Below are 20610 nucleotides of genomic sequence, written 5' to 3'. Positions count from 1 at the left end.
GTCGATTAATTCTATACTTCTCCTACTGAGAATAACTGGAATCATATCATAGACAATTTGAAGATAACCGTGCATAGAATAAAGGATTTAGGATCTGCCTCTGTCCGGTTTTAACAGCAATTAGTGCTGAAATAACAAGTACACAATACATTAGTATTACACAGCAAATAAAAATGAAGATATGACTCAAAATATTTCTTAGGTTTCTTTTTAGCAATTACAAAGTGCATGGTTTATGCATCTGAAACACCTTAATATTATGAAACGACGAACACTTTTTGACATTCTACAGGTGTGAGCTTTTTCTGCGGAAAAAATGTATAGTGCAGGTCAGGAGGTTAGGCGGAAATTTATATTTGTACTCAATCCTAGTATTGCTGAATCCATCGCCCATCTATCATTTAAACATGTACTTATTCAGAGACTTATTATTTTTAACTGTTACCGTTTATAACCATAAAATTCTTAAAGAGCACGCCTCTCAGATAATCTGTTTTGAATAGAGCAATAATGAACATTAGCATAGACAGTTCAACATTATCTAGGTAATAACATTATAAAGAGATGCTCAGAAAAAAACGGCGTATGCCTTGGTCTAGATCTTTGCAGCCTTTGAATAGTCCAGCAAAATCTCACAAACATCTTTGCCTGTTTGTTCCACAGCTAGATAACGACGTTTGAAGTATATCACTTCAGCGATCATCCTTCACACTACAAAAAGTAAACAGTAACACAGACACAGGTCGCGGATAGATCCCCGAAGGTGAAACACTACACGCACCTAACACTTTAAGGTCGAAGGGTACGTTCGCTGACGACAGCATAGCGAGATTTCCCTTCATGACAGACGTTATTTGCCCGAAGACTGAACTGTTGCTATGTTACTGGATTATGATTGACATATTGACTCTGCAAATTAATAAGGTCGTTTTCGAGATTTCAGATTGCGGTTGGCTAAAATGAAAATGACGATGGGGTCCTCGAAACGGTGAGGGTGGGACTTGTGCATGCGTACAGGTCCGAGTTGAGGGAGTACTGTTGTAGCCAAGTGTGGCTTTGGAAATGCTAAAGTGCTGTACAGTATTACGGAGCGCGGCTCCTGTGGTACGCTCGGTGTGCACGACGAGCAGAAGGCGGCTGCCACCGACAGGTAATTGGAATGCAGTGGGAGGTGTTTGGTGGGATTATGATTATAACAAGTAGCATAGATTTCCATAACAGCTGTCAGTGGAAAGGTCATAAGTTCGGTTCCCGGTTTGGATTAGCTGTTTTTTCTGATTAATTTTGCAAGTAAGTAGAATTGAAAGATCGAGTCTTTGTTTTTATGTCAATTTACTCTAATGGTAAAGTTTGTCATGTTTTCAGCATGTCTGCAGGTTCTAAAAGAGCCGTGCTACTTTTTTAGTTGAGTAGTGTCAGAAAGGTAATAGGTACTTAATTCATTTAGGACTGCCAGGCAATTTATAGTGATTAACTAGCGAGGCCTTGTGTTATTTAGTAAAATATACTGACTGTTGTTTTTATTGGAATCATAATTTGTGAGGGACTGCGTATTAATAGTTTCAAATGGCATTTATGTTTAATCAGTTTGTTTACCTAGTAATTTAGGTACATTTACCTAACTTAGGGTTACCACCTGTCCCACTTTGCGAGGGACAGTCCGTCTTTGGGCAGTTGTGTCCTGACAAAAAAATATTAAAAATGGCAAATGTCCTGAGATTGTAGGGCATACTTATGTCCTATATTTTATGTAATAGTCGCATAAAACAGTTATTCTATATCTAAAATACCCAAATGTTATAAGAAACAGAATAAGCAACTAAAATGCTACAAGAATAAGCTTATTTGGGCAAAAAAGTTAAGTTCTATTCTTTGTGCTGACCGTGGGTATGTGTTGGCCTGTAAAATCTGATGTTTGTCCCGAAAATGTCCCACTTTGGCCATTTGAAAAGGTGGCAACCCTAACCTAACTTCAGGAATGCCAATAAATCTAGGCATAGTAAAGGTACATCTCAGGAGGAAAAGTTATGGAATCATTTCCACTGAGTGGCATGCTGATGCAAACAGAATGCGAGTTTGTTTCATTCTGGTGCCACACGTTTCTTATTAGAAAAGTCTGTGACTATTTTGAGTTTCTGTGTGTGTGTGTGTGTGTGTGTGTGTGTATATGTTTGTATGTCTCGGTATATCTAGGGCGTTGTGTGTGTTGTATATGTATACACACACACACGCAGATATATATATAAAATGTGTGGTAATAGATATGTATATATTACACATACATACTCACATATGCGAGTAAACACCTGTGTGTGTGTATATGTATGTATATATATGTGTGTGTGTGTATATATATATATATATATATATATATATATATATATATATATCTATAAACATGACAAACTTTATATACATATATATGCACCTACGTCTCTAATGCAGACAGCTGACCTGTAAATGTTTCATCTCCCAGGCCCATGCTTACAGTTATCAAGGTTGTCAGATATTCGAGATGTATGGCTAGGCTTAAAAAGGCCTGTGGTCGTTAGCCAAGTAAACACCTATTACACGTACATACACACACGCACACACATGCGGGTAAACTACACTTTATATAGTGTTTATCTGCATATATGGGTGTGTGTATGTGTAATATATGTCTAGGAACACACACTTTTATTGTTTTTTTTTTTTTTTTTAAATATATATGTATACATATACAGCGCCCACACACATACATATATACATGCACATGGTTTTCCTTTTGCCAGTACTTTGCCTGGACACCACAACGCATTATTCCCTGTTGCCCAGTTCTTTATTCCGTAACCCCCCCTTCCAGTATACAGGGAGAGGGAAGCAAGAGATGAGGACTGTAGCCATCTTCTAGCAGGGATTAAATTTCATTTACTTTTTTGTATTTGTTGACATAAGATCCTTCCAAGTTTGATATTTCGAGTTTAAGTAGAGTCCCTTTGAAAAAATCCCCTACTTATGTCAAAGACAGATAATGTCATGTTACAGTCTTGCATGTGCAAAACATTATTAATTTTGTACAGTTTGAGCTTCAGTAAAAGAAACATTGACAGCATAATATGCAGCTGTAATAGAAGTCTAGCTAAGCTAATGCTGTAAAGTCTAACTGCTAATATACACAACATTTTTGTGCATGGAGCATGACAGTTATACTCAGAATAAGCAAAAAGATGAGGTTATTTTGCAGTTTTCTGCAGTTAAGGAAGTGCATAGCAACTTTTGTTAAACATACTCTCAGAACAGTTTTTCTGTCATCTCCCCTGCATTACACACTACAGCCACACAAAAAGTGAAAACACAAGTGTGCCATTGATGTTCTGACTATAAGAACTTTTGAAGCTGTTTGTTGATCAAAGATTCACTTTATTTCTGGCCACTCACTGTGTGGCAGTTTTAAAACACTTTTGCTCATACCCTTTTGTTTTTTTTGGCTTTACACATTGAAGCTGTGAATATCCTGCACTGGCCCAGTAATCAAGGACCCTCAGTCCTCAACACTGGCAACAGCTAGGGGACATACACATTGGGAAGGTAAGTACACACACAGTAAAGTGCAGTTTCCCTTAAGAGGACAGAGAGACCACAGTCAGTCTGGGGCTGGTTTCTCCTTCTCCTCCAAATCCCCAGTAAGACTCCCCACTGGCACAACTATAGGGTTGAGATCTCAGCTGAGTGGTCAAGCCAAAACCTCCAGCACCTTCTCTGTCCAACCAGTGCTTTGTGTCCCTGCCCAAGTAATTGAGAGACACACACACACACACACACACACACACTCACACTCACACTCATTGAGATTTGATTTATATACAAACTCACACACACACTTGGGAAAGGCTGGCACAGGTTTACTAGCTATGCCCCCTTCTGCCCAGACTATAAGGTAGTTGTCACTGCCAACAACCACTCTTATCAGCTACTCTAAGGCCCCTACAAGGGGTGTCCAGTCCTACTGTATAATGTTACTATTAATCCAAATGGTAGTCTGACAAAGAGCAAGGCTATTTAGGAGTGGCCTGTATAATGTCACCAAACAGATGTGCAAGTACTCTGAGACCTTAAATGTCTCACAAATATCAGCAACAAAGATAGGTTTAAATGTATTTAATAATAAAAGAACAAGACAGTTCTCAGTAAGCAAACACCGTTAACTTCAGCGTTCAAAATTACAGGAAATATTTAAAACAACACTGCAGAACAGTCTCAAATAAATAAAGAAAACATCTAAACTAATCTGTATTATATCCCTATCTGAGTCTAAAATGAGTTACTGTGCCCTAAGAACAGAGCCAGGCAAGTGCAGATGGTGATGATGACTGGATGTTTCCAGGTCAAATAAAACATGTGCAGTCTCTGCTTGAGAAAGTTCTTAAATTAATATCACGTTATATTGCTGGGTTAGCTTGGGTGACATCACGCTTTGTCATCTGACTTCAGTTCTCAGGCTAAACAGAAACTTAACAGAATTTAACATCATTGTCTGAGAAGTACATATCTCTCAGATCTTTGCAACACTGGAAGACATAAAACACTTAACAGTGCAGAAGGCACCCTAGTGCCTCTTTGCTGCATTGAAACAAACTTTTATAACGTAATCGTAAAATAATTTTAATTTCAACTTATTTTCTTGAAGTTTTGGCAGTTAACTCTGTATGTTCCAGTTTCTGCTATTAAAACATACATTTGCACAGGTATATATTTTATATACATTTCTGCTCTTTTCCATTGGGGTACACTGTGGGTACATCTTAGCTCAGTACACAACATACAGTTCTGTATAAATCATACCAATATTCACAAATTACATAGAATTATTTACAATCATTTTAAGTAGAGTTGCTGCTACTGAGATTTGTCTGCATACATCAACTGGACATAAGCTGATTTAAGTATATTTCCTTCATTTTATTGTGGTTGTTATAACTTGGGGACTGATTTCTCAGATCTAGCTCTGTTGAAACTGTCTTGTGTGTGTGTCTGAAGCTCTGCACTAGTTGTTAAACTGCTCTGAAATTCCTTTAAGTGTTAATTAGCTTGGGGGTTTTCTGATAACTTTAAAACCTGTGTTGGTTACATCTCTGGTAATCATTTTAAGTAGAGTTGCTGCTACTGAGATTTGTCTGCATACATCAACTGGACATAAGCTGATTTAAGTATATTTCCTTCATTTTATTGTGGTTGTTATAACTTGGGGACTGATTTCTCAGATCTAGCTCTGTTGAAACTGTCTTCCCCACCCCCCCTCCCTGTTCTTGGATGTAGTTTAAATTTGGTGGCTTTTGCAGTGCCCGCCCCACTGTAGATTTGATCTAGGACACTCCCCCAGTCCCTTCTCTTTACCGCATTCTCTCTAATAAACCCTTTCTGCACTTGCTTTTAGTCCTTTGTAATTTAATTACATTCTTTTCATACTGTGTGTGGACTAATATTGCTACATACTCAAGTGTGCCAGCTTGCACTGCATGTGAATTGTTTTTATAGCATTTACTGTCTGTTTTTTTCCTTGTCGCTGTAAAAAAAAAAAAAAAAAAAAAATTCTCTTGTTTTCCTGCCTTACTGAACTAGAGTAGTCCAGTTTCAGAGTTGTTGATCCCTGGGCTTTGTTTTTAGTTCCTGTTACTGATCCATTGCCTTATTAGGAAGGAGGGAAGTTTCTTTGCTTACCAGTGGGAGTGGGAAGCACTGAGCGGCCTTTTTGTCCAATTTGGTGAAGTTTCAGCCAGAAACTAGTAGTCCATTGGTCGTTTTGGGCCAGTTCCTAGCTCCTTTCAGCCCCCTGCTATAAAACACGCTAAACACGCGTTTTCCAGCTTGTACCAACTCAGCACAGATCCTCGTGGTGGCCTGCAGAGTGATCCAAGCAGCAGAGGGCTAAAAGAGTGACTTTCTACCAGATATAAGTATTTTTGTGGCTTTCCCACTGTTATTAAGCTAGCGACTGCATTTCGCCTGTTTTACTGCTACTTTAAGTGATTTCTGCATTTTACACTGTTTATTGCACTTTAAGTTACTAATTGTTGCAAATTGTTTCTGTAGGCTACACACTAAAGTCGCTAGCCGATTTACAGCATTTATAGCATTTACTGTCTGTTTTTTCCTTGTCTCTGTAATAAAACAAAAAATCTCTTGTTTTCCGCCTTACTGAACTAGAGTAGTCCAGTTTCAGAGTTGCTGATCCCTGGGCTTTGTTTTTAGTTCCTGTTACTGATCCATTGCCTTATTAGGGAGGAGGGAAGTTTCTTTGCTTACCAGTGGGAGTGGGAAGCACTGAGCAGCCTTTCTGTCCGATTTGGTGAAGCTTCAGCCGGAAACTAGTAGTCCATTGGTCATTTTGGGCCAATTCCTAGCTCCTTTCAGCCCCCTGCTATAAAACACGCTAAACACGCGTTTTCCAGCTTGTACCAACTCAGCACAGATCCTCGTGGTGGCCTGCAGAGTGATCCAAGCAGCAGAGAGCTAAAAGAGTGACTTTCTACCAGATATAAGTATTTTTGTGGCTTTCCCACTGTTATTAAGCTAGCGACTGCATTTCGCCTGTTTTACTGCTACTTTAAGTGATTTCTGCATTTTACACTGTTTATTGCACTTTAAGTTACTAATTGTTGCAAATTGTTTCTGTAGGCTACACACTAAAGTGCGCTAGCCGATTTACAGCAATTACTGTCTGCTTTTTCCTTGTCTCTGTAATAAAACAAAAAATCTCTTGTTTTCCCGCCTTACTGAACTAGAGTAGTCCAGTTTCAGAGTTGCTGATCCCTGGGCTTTGTTTTTAGTTCCTGTTACTGATCCATTGCCTTATTAGGAAGGAGGGAAGTTTCTTTGCTTACCAGTGGGAGTGGGAAGCACTGAGCGCCTTTTGTCTGATTTGGTGAAGTTTCAGCCAGAAACTAGTAGTCCATTGGTCGCTTTGGGCCAATTCCTAGCTCCCTTCAGCCCCTGCTATAAAACACGCTAAAGCGCGTAAAGATTTAAGCCCACTGTTGCACACAAGAGCAGCGGTTAAACAAGGTTAAACTATTTGGGCCATCTAAATTCCACTCTTCCAATTTTCCCTTAAAACTACCTTCCTCGAGCTGTACTGCTGATCTAACCAGCATATCCTATAACTGAAAAGTTCATCTCTACTTGATTCCCAAGTAGACTATTCTCTATCTGTAAAGCCTAGCACTTACTCCTACAGTACTTGCACCTTGATAAAGCACTCTTATTATAGATAGTACCCCACCAGCCTAAAACCCACTTCCCGGAGTCCTTTGAAAGTCTCTTTATCTACTACTTCTAGTATGTCGAGGGATCAGTTGCTAGTGTCCTCTCCAGCTCAACTGGTGAACCTGGGAATATTGAGGCAATGTTACAACTGCCTCATGTACACAGACAATCCTCTCCTTCTCCCACAAAACACAAATACATGCGAGATGCAACTATCACGGCCAAACTGGAGGCTGAGCTCTCTCAACATAGGACTGGCAAGACCAGACAGGAGGAGAAGGTAACCACACACAATACATACCCAGTCACACATGGTACCATCACAACTTCAAATCATACACATACTCACACAAAGACATACTCGAGGCTCTGATCAAAAATTTACCAAAACAGCAGAGGCCACCAAAGCAGACACCCAAACAACTACCACCTCACGACCCAACACATGCAACACATAGACCACACAGTCAGAGTGTCAAACAGTCACAGCCCTTAAGGCCAAACAAAATGCCAGACACACTTGTCATTGGTGATTCCATAGTCAGACACACTGGCGTCCCGCTCACCAGACTGAGTAAAGAGAAGGTCACAGTAAGCTGCCTGTCAGGCGCTAGAATCCGCCACATAACGCAAGCTCTCAGGTCTCTCAACAGCAGGTACAAGTACGACTCAGTCATTGTCCACGCTGGTGTCAACGACCTGAGACGTACCTCCTTGGACTACATGAAAAGGGACATCGAGGAGCTCTCTGATTATGTAGCCCAGGCAGGTATGACCCTGACCTTGAGCAGTATCCTACCTTCACCTAGAATGATGCCACAATACAGTGATAAGATGATCAGCTTTAATAATTGGCTTAAATTCTGGTGTCATTCAAAGGGGATCAATGTCTGTCCGCCTGGGATGACATGCTGGACAAGCCACGCTGCTTCAAGGGACGGCTTGCACCTGTCACCCTGGGCTTCCGGATATTGGCAAAGGCTCTTGCCACCCCATAGTGCCTTTTTAGGCAAGGCTCAAATTCTAAACCTACCACCCTAGAACACCAAAAGGAAAAAACTAAGGGTAATGCTGCTCAATGCCAGAAGTCTCAATCTCAAGATGCACGCACTCGAGGCCCTTCTCAATATGGAGAACATCGATGTCTGTGCTGTGACAGAAACCTGGTTCAAGGCTCCTGAGAGCACCCCAGCACTAACAGGTTTCACCTCATATCATGCGTCGCCCCAAAATCCGGACAACACCAAGAAAGGAGGGTGTCCATATTCATAAAGGACACCCACACCTCAAGGTTGGTGGCAACGCATGATGCATCGGAGACCATCCAGGTGCAATTAACCATAGGCAAGACTGCTCTGCAATTTGTAGCATGTTACAGGCCACCCTCTCAAACTCAGGAACCTCACATGGCCTTCCTGAAAACATTGGAGGGATAAATGTATCTCCAAACACCATCATACTAGGTGACTTTAACTACCCTAATATAGACTGGGAACACTACTCAAGCCCGAACACTCTAACCCAAAGATTCCTGGAGTTCATAAACTCAAATGCCATGGAACAACTAGTCACCATCCCCACAAGAGGAGAAAACATACTTGATCTCATCATCACGAACATGGGATCAAAATGTTCAACACCGAAGTATACCCCTCACTGGTGAGATCAGATCATAAACTAATCTCGCTGGAGGTCCTCATCCCGCCGCCACCTCGAACAAAAGACCACAGTGAAAAACTTCTCAAAAGCCGATTTCACACTTCTAAAAACTAGTGTGGTCTCCTTTAAGGCCCCTGAGCCAGTGGTAAACATTACTCAAACCGCTGAATCACTTACAAATGCCTTCTACCAGCACCTACAGGACTGCATGGATCAGGCAATCCCAAACAAAACTAAGACTCTCTGTACCAAAGGCAAGCGTCCAGTCTGGTGAACCCCAGCCATAAACAAGCTCTACAACAAAAGGAGGAAGCTACTACAAGATAGAGCAAAATCCTTGAAAGGCAAGACACATTTGATCATTATAAGTAAAAACTAAGAGCTCTCATAAAATCATCCAAGGCAAATTTTGAGAGAAAAATCGCCAAGGACTCTAAAGAGAATCATAAGGCCTTCTTTAGCTATGTTAGAAACCTAGGAGGAAACTCCCAGATATGCTCAGAATTAGTTCAAAATGATGTGAAAATTACTGAACCTACACACATTGCCAACATACTGGCTGACAGGTTCAGTGCAAACTTCTCCCCTCCCCAAAAGGAGAGATATCTATTCCAGAGGATTGTAGCCCCCAAACATCTCCAACGCCCAGGTGAGAACTGCCCTCACTAAGGCAAAAACACAGCATCCATGGGACCGGATGGTGTCCCCGGCTGTGTGCTTCATGAACTCAATGAGGAATTAAACCCACAGTTAGGACAGCTGTTTAATCTTAGCCTCACCTCAGGATACGTCCAAGGAGTGGCGCCGCGACTGTGGTCCCACTTCATAAGGGCGGTGCCTCCACAGACCCTGGAAATTACCGCCCCATTAGCTTGACAAGCCTTATCTGCAAAGCCATGGAGAGGATCATAATGGAACTCATAAATAAAGACATAGGGAACTTGCAGACTTTGGATCCAACTCAGTTTGGCTTTGTCAAAGGCAGATCCTGCCTCTTAAACTTGGTTGACTTTTTCGAGACAGTCACCAAGGCCATTGATGAGGGAAAGGCAGTCCATACAGCCTACCTCGACCTGGCAAAGGCCTTGACACAATACCCCACTCAGGTATCATCGAAAAACTCATCAGCTTGAATGTAAACCCATACATCACAAGATGGGTTGCAAACTGGCTAAGTGACAGAACCTACAGGGTCAGAGTTGCTGGAGCCATGTCAGACTCAAAGCCTGTCACAAGTGGTGTCCCACAGGGCTCAGTCCTGGGTCCACTCTTGTTCGGCATCTACTTTTCTGAAGTACAAGCAAACACAGGAGGGTTATGGCTGACAAAGTTTGCAGATGACTGCAAACTGGGCCATAGACGAAAACACATCTGACACAGATATCCTCCAGAAGGGCCTCACAGAAATGGATAACTGGTGCCAGAGCCATGGCCTGAAGTTAAACGCCAAAAATGCATAGTCATACCCTTTGGGAAAACAAGGCTACCTAGCTACCATATAGGTGGCAATCCACTGAGCACAGAAAAAGTCATCAGAGATCTCGTGACCCAGGTTGACAGTAGCCCTTCGTTTGACACTCATGTTGCTAAAGTAGTTAGGAAAACCTTCTATATCACCCACCTGATCATGAAGGGATTCACATCTAGATCAAGGGAGGTCATCGTCCCCTGTACTCATCACTTATTAGACCTATGATTGAGTGCAATGCCCGTTCGAATGTATCTGACCAGACACCTGCTGCAGCTTGAAAGGCCCCAAAAGTTCCTCACCAAAAGGATAAAGGGTCTCAAAATATGTCTTATGCTGCCCGACTGAAAGAACTCCAGCTCTATTCAGTCTCATACCGCTTGCTCAGAGGTGACCTGTGCCTGACATATAAGGCCATGTCAAACCCAGATTTGATGAATATGCTTCACCTCAAAAATCTAGATCCCTCAGAACCACAAGGGCGGAGACTTAAACCTTGACACGGTTATAAATAGAACGTGCTGGAGGGACAGATTCATCACCCAGAGACTCCTATGCTGTGGAACAAAATCCCGGTACATGTGAGGCAGAGCACCTCTCTGGTCTTGTTCAAGAGGAATCTTGACCAATGGATGGGAGATTGCAGATATACCCCAGGGATTACTTCAGCGTCACTGCTTGACAGAGGCACAGCAAAATGATAGGCATAGTTTTTATTCAAACTAAAGGGGTGGCGAAAGCCACATAACTATGGGCTAGGCTTATAAATGCCCTTGGGCAGATAGCCTAGTATGAACCTATGAACCTATGAAACCTATAAGTTCCAGACAGCTGGGCTGGCAGTGTGACAGAGACATCAAAATCTCCATATACTACAAGGACTTGTGAAGGGAATCCTTCATTCTTGAAAGGGAATTATTCAGCATTCAGCTCAAGAGATTTGTTGTCATATAAAACATATAAAAGGAAGACCATTGCAGAGCTTGCCTGCATAGTTTAAGTAGCACATATGTCGTACTTTTTTGGAGGATATATGAATGTGAGTGACATGACAAACAGAGAATTGACAAACATTCTCAATTTATAACAGATTAATGTTTTGACCATTGCCAGTAACCTGTGTTGGAGAGTAGACCTTGTGTGAAGTTGAACAGTATAAAGGCTAGATGATGCTCAGATTCAAACCACATTAAGCTGTGTAATGAAAGGCATTGATGTAATTTTCCATGACAATGTGCTGGAAATCTCAAAATTTTGTTGTACGTTGACTCATGCATGTATAGTAATGTTGACCTGTAGATTGAAGAGCCAGGTATGCCAAGTGAAAGAGTAAAGGAAATAAGTACATTGCTACAGAGATATATTATGCTTTATCGAGTAGGAATGTGTTAATCCTGTGAATATGCCCTAGTGTTTGACCTGTCTTAATACAGAACTTTAATGACAAATCTAGCTATGCATCAATAATAACTCCAGCAGATTAGCGGAGTACAGTAACTTACTTCCTGAACCACTGAAAGATGAGATAAAAAGGGGATAATATGAAGATGAATTGGCTAATGGATCATTTACATTTTGATGTTTTCTAGCAAAGGGCTATATTTTTTTGTATTGTCGGCACTACTGACCTACAGTCCCGCAGACAAAAACCATGGCAGTAAGGAGATAAGAATTTTTTTTTTTTTTGAAAAAGTCACCAAAGCACTGGATAGTAGTACATACATCATATGTGGACCTCACCAAGGCCTTTGACACTAGTTTTTCATGTGAGCATTATTGACAGACTTCTAAATCAGAATATAAACCTTTATGTTTTGTGGTGGATAGCTGACGGGTTGTCTGTCTGCACAAACCCCTGTGGTAAGAATCGCAGGTACCACATCTGAAAGCAAGAAGGTTATTAGCTGTATATACTATAGGATTAGTGGTTTGCCCTCTCCTATTTGGCATGTATTTCTCAGACCAACACTCCCAGCCTGCGGTTATGTAGGTTTGCACATTGTTAATTCAGTGCTTCTATTTGATCTTCTGGCTCTAAGGTGCACCATCATGTGTTATATCATGTTAACAATTAATGCAAGGACACTGATCTCAAATTAAATGTGAAAAATTGTATATTTGAGTTTAGTAAAAATGTATAGTTGGTTTTAATATAAAGAAAAAATGTGTACTTGGTTTTAATTAAAAAAAAAAAAAAAAAAAAAAAAAACATACCTTGAGGTGATACACCTTCTTCAATTGGACACTTGTAAGGGATCTAAACCACTCTTGCTGCTGCTAATTCCTTATCTTTTGACTGTCTGGCTCATCTAATTTCCAAAGGCATCTCCTATAGATCCATAGAAGTTTGAATTCACTTTTAATCACATCTCATTAGACCCATTATTGAATATAATGTCTCTTAACGGTGTGTATTTGTCTAAATATATCATCCTGTGTGAGAGATCTCAATTAAAATCTTTAAAAAAAAATCAGTGGCCTCAGAAGTCTTAATTATCAGGCCAGGCTGATGGCTTTCTATTTGTAATTGGTCTCTTAAAGACTCCTCTGTGGGGATCTTTGTCTGTCATTTCAAGGTTTGCATTATCTGACCCTTACTGGCCTATTTCTTTTCAAATCAAATGGTTCTTCAAATGCCTGATTAAAGGAACTGAATCTTCATCATCAGATAAATAAGATATGTTCATGTGATAAATTCATATCCCGTTATATTCCTTCGCCTCTGAGATAAACTTCCGCCACATGTCAAGCCGAGTATTATCCTTGCTAACCTTACAGTATACGTAGATAATTGGATTGGCATCCTCAAATTCCCCCAGAATGTACTTTGTGATGCCCTCCTTGAAGCGGGAGGGAACGTTAGATTATGGGTTCGTGGTTAGGCTTGTAATAGCTTTTAGATTGATTACCTAGTACTTGCCAGAAAAGTGATATCATTGGGAAGGATGGCTGTTTCATCTCCACATTGCAGTAGTTGGGCAGTTTCGATATAATCTGCTGCAATTTTCATGAAGGATGTAAATGAGAAGTTCTTTTCTTTTTTTATTTGGTTTTAAAGTAATAAATAAACAAATTGGTTATAAAACAAATAACTACTTGCATAGGTCCACAGCTGCTGAATGCATCAAAGTTGTACATCAAGAACAATTAATAGTGTTCAAGCAAGTCTTTAAGTTAAGCCAAGATTTATATGAATGTGTAATATTAGAAGTTCTCATCTTTATGCCATGCAACTCACTAATGCAAGTGGTTTTTGCTTTGCATTCAACACTAGAGGTGGTAATTTTTACTTTTCCAATTTTTAGTAATTATTTTTCTGGCTATAGCAAGAGTAGACCAATGAAGGGGCACTTGGGTTTTGGCTATATCGGAATAGACCAAAGAAGAGGCACTTGGGTTTTTAGAATTATCTTAGGAATCGGAGAATTAGGTAACACTAAAGATTTAGAAGTATTACATCTATTTGAACATAGAGCTTGAATAATTTCTTTCCCGAAAGGGCGATGACTGCACATTCATATACTTTTTGCATCCAGTCAGCTATTATTTCAGAATCACATCTCCAGCATTTAATTCTTTTTGATTTATACATAATTGTCATTTTGTTAGGAGTGACAAAAGCGGTGTGTAAATATTTCCAAGTGAAAATTTTCCAGTATAATGAAGATGTAGTTTTATCTGTAGGTTTTAATATTATTCTCTTGTATTCTTCAGAGAAGTTTTCATTATTAATTTTTGAGTAATAGTTCCAATAGGAATTGCGTAAATATGTGAAATCTAACTTAAGAATTTTATAAATTTGTGACGAATATGATTTGTTTTTTATTGCTTTATTATTGATAGTTATTAAGAATTCCGATAATTTGGGTAACAATTTCATTTCTAGATTAAATTTTATTTGTCTGTGCTCACAAAGTCTCTAAATATTTGTAAAATTAGCCTATTCTCAGAATCTTGATTGTATTTGGACATTGAATTTTCAACAGTATATATCAGTAGCATATCAAAATGGTATGACACTGCAGTGGTGGTGCTGCGGTAGCGTTGTTGCCTCACAGTTAGACGTTGCCCGTTCGATTCTCAGAGCATCTTCTGTGTGTCAACATGGGTGAATGGGCGTTCCTTCGTTGAAGGTTGTGCGTTAGGCCCGGCAAGCCAGCACGTAAAAATCTACTGCCAATCATTAGCGGACCGGAGTTCCACTGTGGCGACCCCTAATCGGGGAAAAGCCAAAAGACACAAACAAAGAAATCAAAATGGTATGTTAGGAATTTTTTAAATTTGTAATGCAAGACTTTGTGTCTTTTTTTTCCCTGGGCCTCCGCTGAAAATTGGTGTGTATCCCAGTCGGACATTCCCGGTAAACAAATGTAAAATAAAAATAAATACATTTAAGAATTGATGCCAATAAATTCAATTATTTTGTTATTTCAATACTAGCATTTTGTTACAGTTGATTTTCTAAGCAGTCACTTGCATATCCAATTGGAAACAGAAAATATTAAGTCTTTAATACAATGGGCAGAATATATGAACTTTTGGAAAGAGGAAATTGTGCTATTTTAATAGGGAATTTGAGAAGAGGGTGTAATGCCATTTACACAAAAAAACTTTTAATAACCAGATAAAACTGTTGGGTATTTGTTTGACTGGTTGTAATGCAGCAGGAAGTATTATTAGTAAATAAAAAATATATTTGTTTCTATTTTGAATCATAAGATTAATTTATTCATGATGCTGTAACTTTTACAGTTGTTGAAGTAGCATACAGTTGAATATCAAGGAATCCTGTTCCAACATTCACAACCTTTTCTGTGCAAATCAAAGGAAACTCTTGCTTTATTATGATGGCAAAAATAAGCACATTATTTATCTTCATTAGTTTTTTTGATGGTGATAGCACTAAAGATTGTAAGACAATATTTTTGGGAGATTTACCATCTTAATAAGCATTAATCATTCTTCCACAGTAAAGAAGAATTTGTTTCATTTTGTAACTAAACTTAAATTTTTATTAACGACCTTTTGAATGTTTGTATAATTTTTTATTAGACATAATTCTTATACCAAGGTATTTCATTTGATTGCTATTCCAATTGAAGTTAGAATATTTTTTGTTTGAATTTTTTTATTTAATTGTGTACTTGTTTTATTATGATTAAATCTTAAGTTTGAGATTTCAAGCTGATTCATCAACTTAATTACACGTTCTAATGAATTTTCTGTACTTCCTATTTTTAGTAAAATATCAGCAGCAAAGAGATGAATCTTTAGTTCAAAATCTTCTTTATGTTGATAACACTAATGTTCTTATTGCATCTAATACTATTAGCAAATGGTTCTATAGCTAATGCAAAAAGTAAAGGTGATTATGTTTTGTGGCCTTTTGCAATTTAAAGGAATTAGAAAGAAAATAACCTTTTTTTAACATAAGCACAAGAGTTATTGTATAACTTAGAAATTAATACAATAAGCTCAGGTGAGAAATTATACACTTTTTATGTTTTAAATAGGTATTATGCAGAAAATGCCCAATAGCAACCAGAATACCTCTGCAAACACAGTAAAGGCAAACAAAAATCCAGAAAAAATGCTGAGGTAAGGCTCCACTGTCCAAATCAAAGTAAAAAAGCAGTCTTCAGTCTTCAATAAAGGTAAAAAAGCAGACTCAGCATTTTTTCTGGATTTTAAATAGGTATGACCAATTAACTGAGCCTTGTCTAAATCGAGACTAATGATAGAAAGTTATTTTTTATTTTTATTTACATAGTCTATTAATGTATGTATTCTTATTATATTATCCTGTGCTTGTCTATTTAAAATAAATTCAGTTTGATCATTGTTTATTAGTGTAGGTCTAAGTACATTAATTCTGCTAGCTAAAATGGACATCTTATAGTCCACATTTAAAAGTAAAATGGGTCTTTATGATGAACACTTTGTAGGATCCTTACCTTGTTTTAAAATAGGTGATATGAGGGAATATTTCCATGATGAGGGGACTTCATCAGTTGCTTTTACTTTTCTATAGACCTTATCTAATATTTTAACTGCATCATCTGGTAGTATTTTATATAGTCTGATATAAGACCATCTAAGCCCAGCACCTTATTTTTTTACTTTTTTATTTGATCTTTTATTTCTGTTATAGTGAACAGTCTATCATTTTTTATTTGTTCACTTGTTAATTCATTATGTATATTTTCCCTTTAGGAAAGTTTTAACTATATCCTCATTATCTAGGTTATTTGTATTATTTTTTCATAAAATATTTTAAAGCTCTCGAGTAGCTTTTAATATCAATTCTTTTTTATTTATATGTGTTATAATTTCTTTGATATGGTTTAATTTATTCATCTTCTTTGATCTAAGAGCAAGTTTATGCAAGCTTAAAGGGTTTACTGAATATGCTTGAAGTTTAAGTTTTTCCAGGTTTATTGAAACTTTTGATTTAGAATTTCAACATATTTTATATTTAAGTTTTTAAGTTCAGACTGACTGATAATGTCATTTAGTTGTAGATTTAACTTTAGCATGTCTATTTTGGCCTGTAATATATTCAGTTCTTTGTCTCATTTTGTTCTTTACTAATACACCAGCTTGTAGCTCATCCATTTAAATAAACATTTAGTGAATCCCACAGGACAATGTCATTTACTTAATTTATGTTTATTTCTAGGAATGTTTTGATATCTTTAACATACCATACATTGAATCCTTTTAGTTTAGTAAAGTCCACTGGTAATCTCATGTGATGTGTTAGACTGTCAGTTTTTCAAATATTAAAGATTATAGCATCATGGTCCGATAATGGACACAAAACTATTGAAACTTCTCTGATATGTGATAAACATTTTTATCAGTATTTGTTTGCATTCCATATGTGTATGAATAATGGATAAATTGAAGTTAGATTGTTTTCCTTAGCTCATATTTATATATTTTTTTGTGTGTGTATATGTAAACATATAAATATATGTTGTGTGTGTATCTATATGTGTGTGTGTGTGTGTGTGTGTGTATGTGTGTATGTATGTATATATATATATATATATATATATATATATATATATATATAAAACCCTTAAATTCATTAGCTGTACAAAATGTGTTAAGTGTTTGGCTGAAGATGTGATTCTCAGCTTTCTATCTGCAGTGGAATCTTTGTCTGATAAAATAAAATATTATTAAAATCACCAGCCATTATAACTTTACCTTTCATGGAATAAGTTAACGTGTCTAAGTTTTTTTTACATCTTTAGCCCCAACCCCTGGGAGCCATTAAGAGTTCACCAATGTGTATAGTTTTCTGTTCCACTCAATTATAACAATGCTTACCATAGAAATGTTATCAGCATAGGTATCATTTACTTTTGGCATTACTGGTGAGTTTTTCCATAAAATGAGGGTGCCTCTTTTAGTTCAAATGCCAGAACCTGATAAAAACAATTAATTCTTTAATGAAAGTTGATTTACATCTTTATTAAGTAAATATCTTTCTTGTAGAAATACTATTTGAGCTTTATGTAATTGCAGGTATTTGAACAGACCCCCCCCCCCTTATTGGATTATTCAATCCATTACTATTAATGCATTTAAAGTTAGACATTTTATATAAGAGAGAAAACACAGGTATAATGAAGTCGCATTTATGTACAGAACTTATTATATGCTTTATATTTAACAATATGAAATCTCCAGCTATGGACTAAGCTTTTGAAACAAATAAAAAAATAGCTAATGATGTAACCCCAAACATTCTACCATGGAATGACATATCCTTAGTTTGTTGAAAAGGACAAAAAACTCCCTCTCAAACTCTCCATTAGACTAATAAAGCTTAGCTTATGCTTCTTATTCATATTAATGTCTCATTTTTAGTATGCATCATCTTAAAAAAAGCCAATCAGTGAGTTCTTATGAATAAAAAAAGTTAAACACTTGTTCAAAATCTTTATTATAAGTTGACCAAATTGAATATGTCTACAATCATCTTTCCCTGTATCTCACATTTATCTCCCTGGTCTACTGTAGGGAGGAAAGTCAGTTGTTATTTTCATACTTATTAATTTATAGGTCCGATGATTTTATATAGTTTCTATTTTATTAACTATGTGTAAAGTTGTTGATAGGATCATAAGTTTATAAAACAGTACCAGGCTAACTGTCCTTGTGAGCCATTCCAAGCTTAGGCAATTACCACACGTGAGAATCAAATCCTGCACCTTATACCTATAAGGTGAACACCTTAACCACAATGCCAATCTCCCACTCTTGTAGACATATTTATATTCTTTAACTGTATACATATTTAGTTATTCTGATCTTTGTTTTCCTGTTTGTGTACTATGTTTTGTACTATTACTGTATTCTTAGGTTTTATATTTTAGCTGTAATCCTAATGTAGAGTGCCATGTAATAAAACCTTTATATTTACCATTGATGCTCTTTAGTCTAATACTGCTGTTGGCATTGAGCCTATATTTTCCTTAAATTTTATGTCTAATAATATCTGAATAAACATCTGAAAAATCTTCCCTTTTAAAATTCAAACTTTCCGTAATAAATTGTTCTTTGATATTAAGTTTTGTTGTTATTAAAAAGAGACAATAACAAGGAAACAGAAACAAAATCCTAATTTTTTATCAGAAGTTTCATTCTGTAGGCTAGTGTGTAAACTGTCCTTTTGGTATACTGCAAGCATTCCAAATTATTTAATAATGCAGTTCTCGCTGTCTTTTGCTAATCTAATTTGTATTCATTGACATCCTAGCATATGATTAAAAGTTGTTGTTGTTGTTGTTGTTGTTGTTGTTGTTGTTGTTGTCTTTCTGCTTTTCCCGGTTAGGGGTCGCCACAGTGGAACTCCGAGACTGCTAATGATTGGCAGTAGATTTTTACTTGCTGGGCCTGACGCACAACCTTCAACGAAGGAACGCCCATTCACGCATATGTATGATTCAGAGTATTACAGTTATTTCCTTTTAGACAGGAAGAAGTAACCTGGAGAGTTATTAGAATTCTAGAACTCCTGCAGCATCACAAAAATGTTCATGATTCTAGTTAAGCTGCTTCAAGCTGGTCGTTGTGACAAGGGCTTGCAAATCAACAGTTTATCAGTTAACAGCTCACACAAAAACATTCTCGAGCGACTCCAAGCCACCTGTACTTTTATACATCATTCCCACATACCCTTCCTTACAAACCACTAAAAAATGTTTTTTTTCAAAGTATGTTAACTACTAAAAAGCTATTGTATTTAAAGAAATAACATTTAGTGATTCGGTAAGCAATGTTTGTATGAGATGTTTAGTGTAAAGCAGACTCATTTTTAAAGGAGACATAGCATATACATTTGTACTAAAAGAATGACAATTATAGGTGATCCAGGTTTAACTTGTAGAAGTGTGTTACTCCAATAACATTCCAATAAAACTTTTATATATGTAATAAACTATAATTTTTCTACTTTGTTTATAGCATAGTATAACTTTTCTGGGTGCTATTGCATATCAAGTATACTATCAGTAGCAAGCATTCAGAACTATGCAATAACTGACAGTAGTTTAGAATGCAAGTCACTGAATTTTGTTTATTATCTAACTTGTATTTTTTGACATATTAGCATGTTTGTTTGTGTCTTTCGGCTTTTCCCGGTTAGGGGTCGCCACAGCGGAACTCCGATCCGCTAATGATTGGCAGTTGATTTTTACGTACCGGCTTGCCAGGCCTGACGCACAACTTTCAATGAAGGTACGTCCATTCACGCATGTCTCCATGCAGAAGACGCTCTATCTGAGAATCGAACCGGATATGATTCAAAATAGTATGATTATTTACTTTTAGACAGGAAGAAGTAACCTGCACAGTTCTTAGAATTTCAGAATTACGACAGCATCACAAAAGTGGTCATGACTCTTAAGTTGCTTCAAACTGGTTTTCATGATAGGGGCTTGAATATGAATAGTCCATCAGTTAAAATTCACACAAAAATGCTCGCAAGTGAATCCAAGTCACCTTCATGCCATGCATCAATCCCTCAAACCCCCAAAATAAAACAACAAAGATCATCTCAAAGTATCCCAACCACCCAAAAACCATTGTACTCAAAGAAGATTCAGCAAGCACTATTTGTATGAGATATTTTCAGATGCAGCTCCGTGCACCAAACACAATTTCCCTTACGAGTACACAGGGAGCACACTCCAGACCTGGGACTGGACTCTCCTTTTCTCTCC

The 20610-nt window shown here is 37.5% G+C and overlaps 1 protein-coding gene across 4 annotated transcripts in view; it reads left to right on the top strand.

Moving 5' to 3' along the window:
- Positions 1 to 987: 987 nt before the first annotated feature.
- The window catches only part of AIFM1 (apoptosis inducing factor mitochondria associated 1), a 774257-nt gene continuing 754634 nt past the window's right edge, over positions 988 to 20610 (top strand). For 2 of the 4 annotated variants that reach the window (XM_044057010.1, XM_044057009.1), the window contains exon 1: positions 989 to 1150. In XM_044057010.1, coding sequence (XP_043912945.1) covers positions 1063 to 1150 — 88 coding nt within the window. In that variant the 5' untranslated portion in view covers positions 989 to 1062. Of the gene's footprint in view, positions 1151 to 1271; positions 1291 to 20610 lie in introns of those variants that run through there. The other 2 variants (XM_044057008.1, XM_044057011.1) reach the window with 2 other exon arrangements.

Source organism: Protopterus annectens, chromosome 15.part0 (genome assembly GCF_019279795.1).
Source record: "Protopterus annectens isolate FY-2018-M chromosome 15.part0, PAN1.0, whole genome shotgun sequence".
Classification (NCBI taxonomy): Eukaryota; Metazoa; Chordata; order Ceratodontiformes; family Protopteridae; genus Protopterus; species Protopterus annectens.
This window is presented reverse-complemented; position numbering and strand designations above follow the sequence as displayed.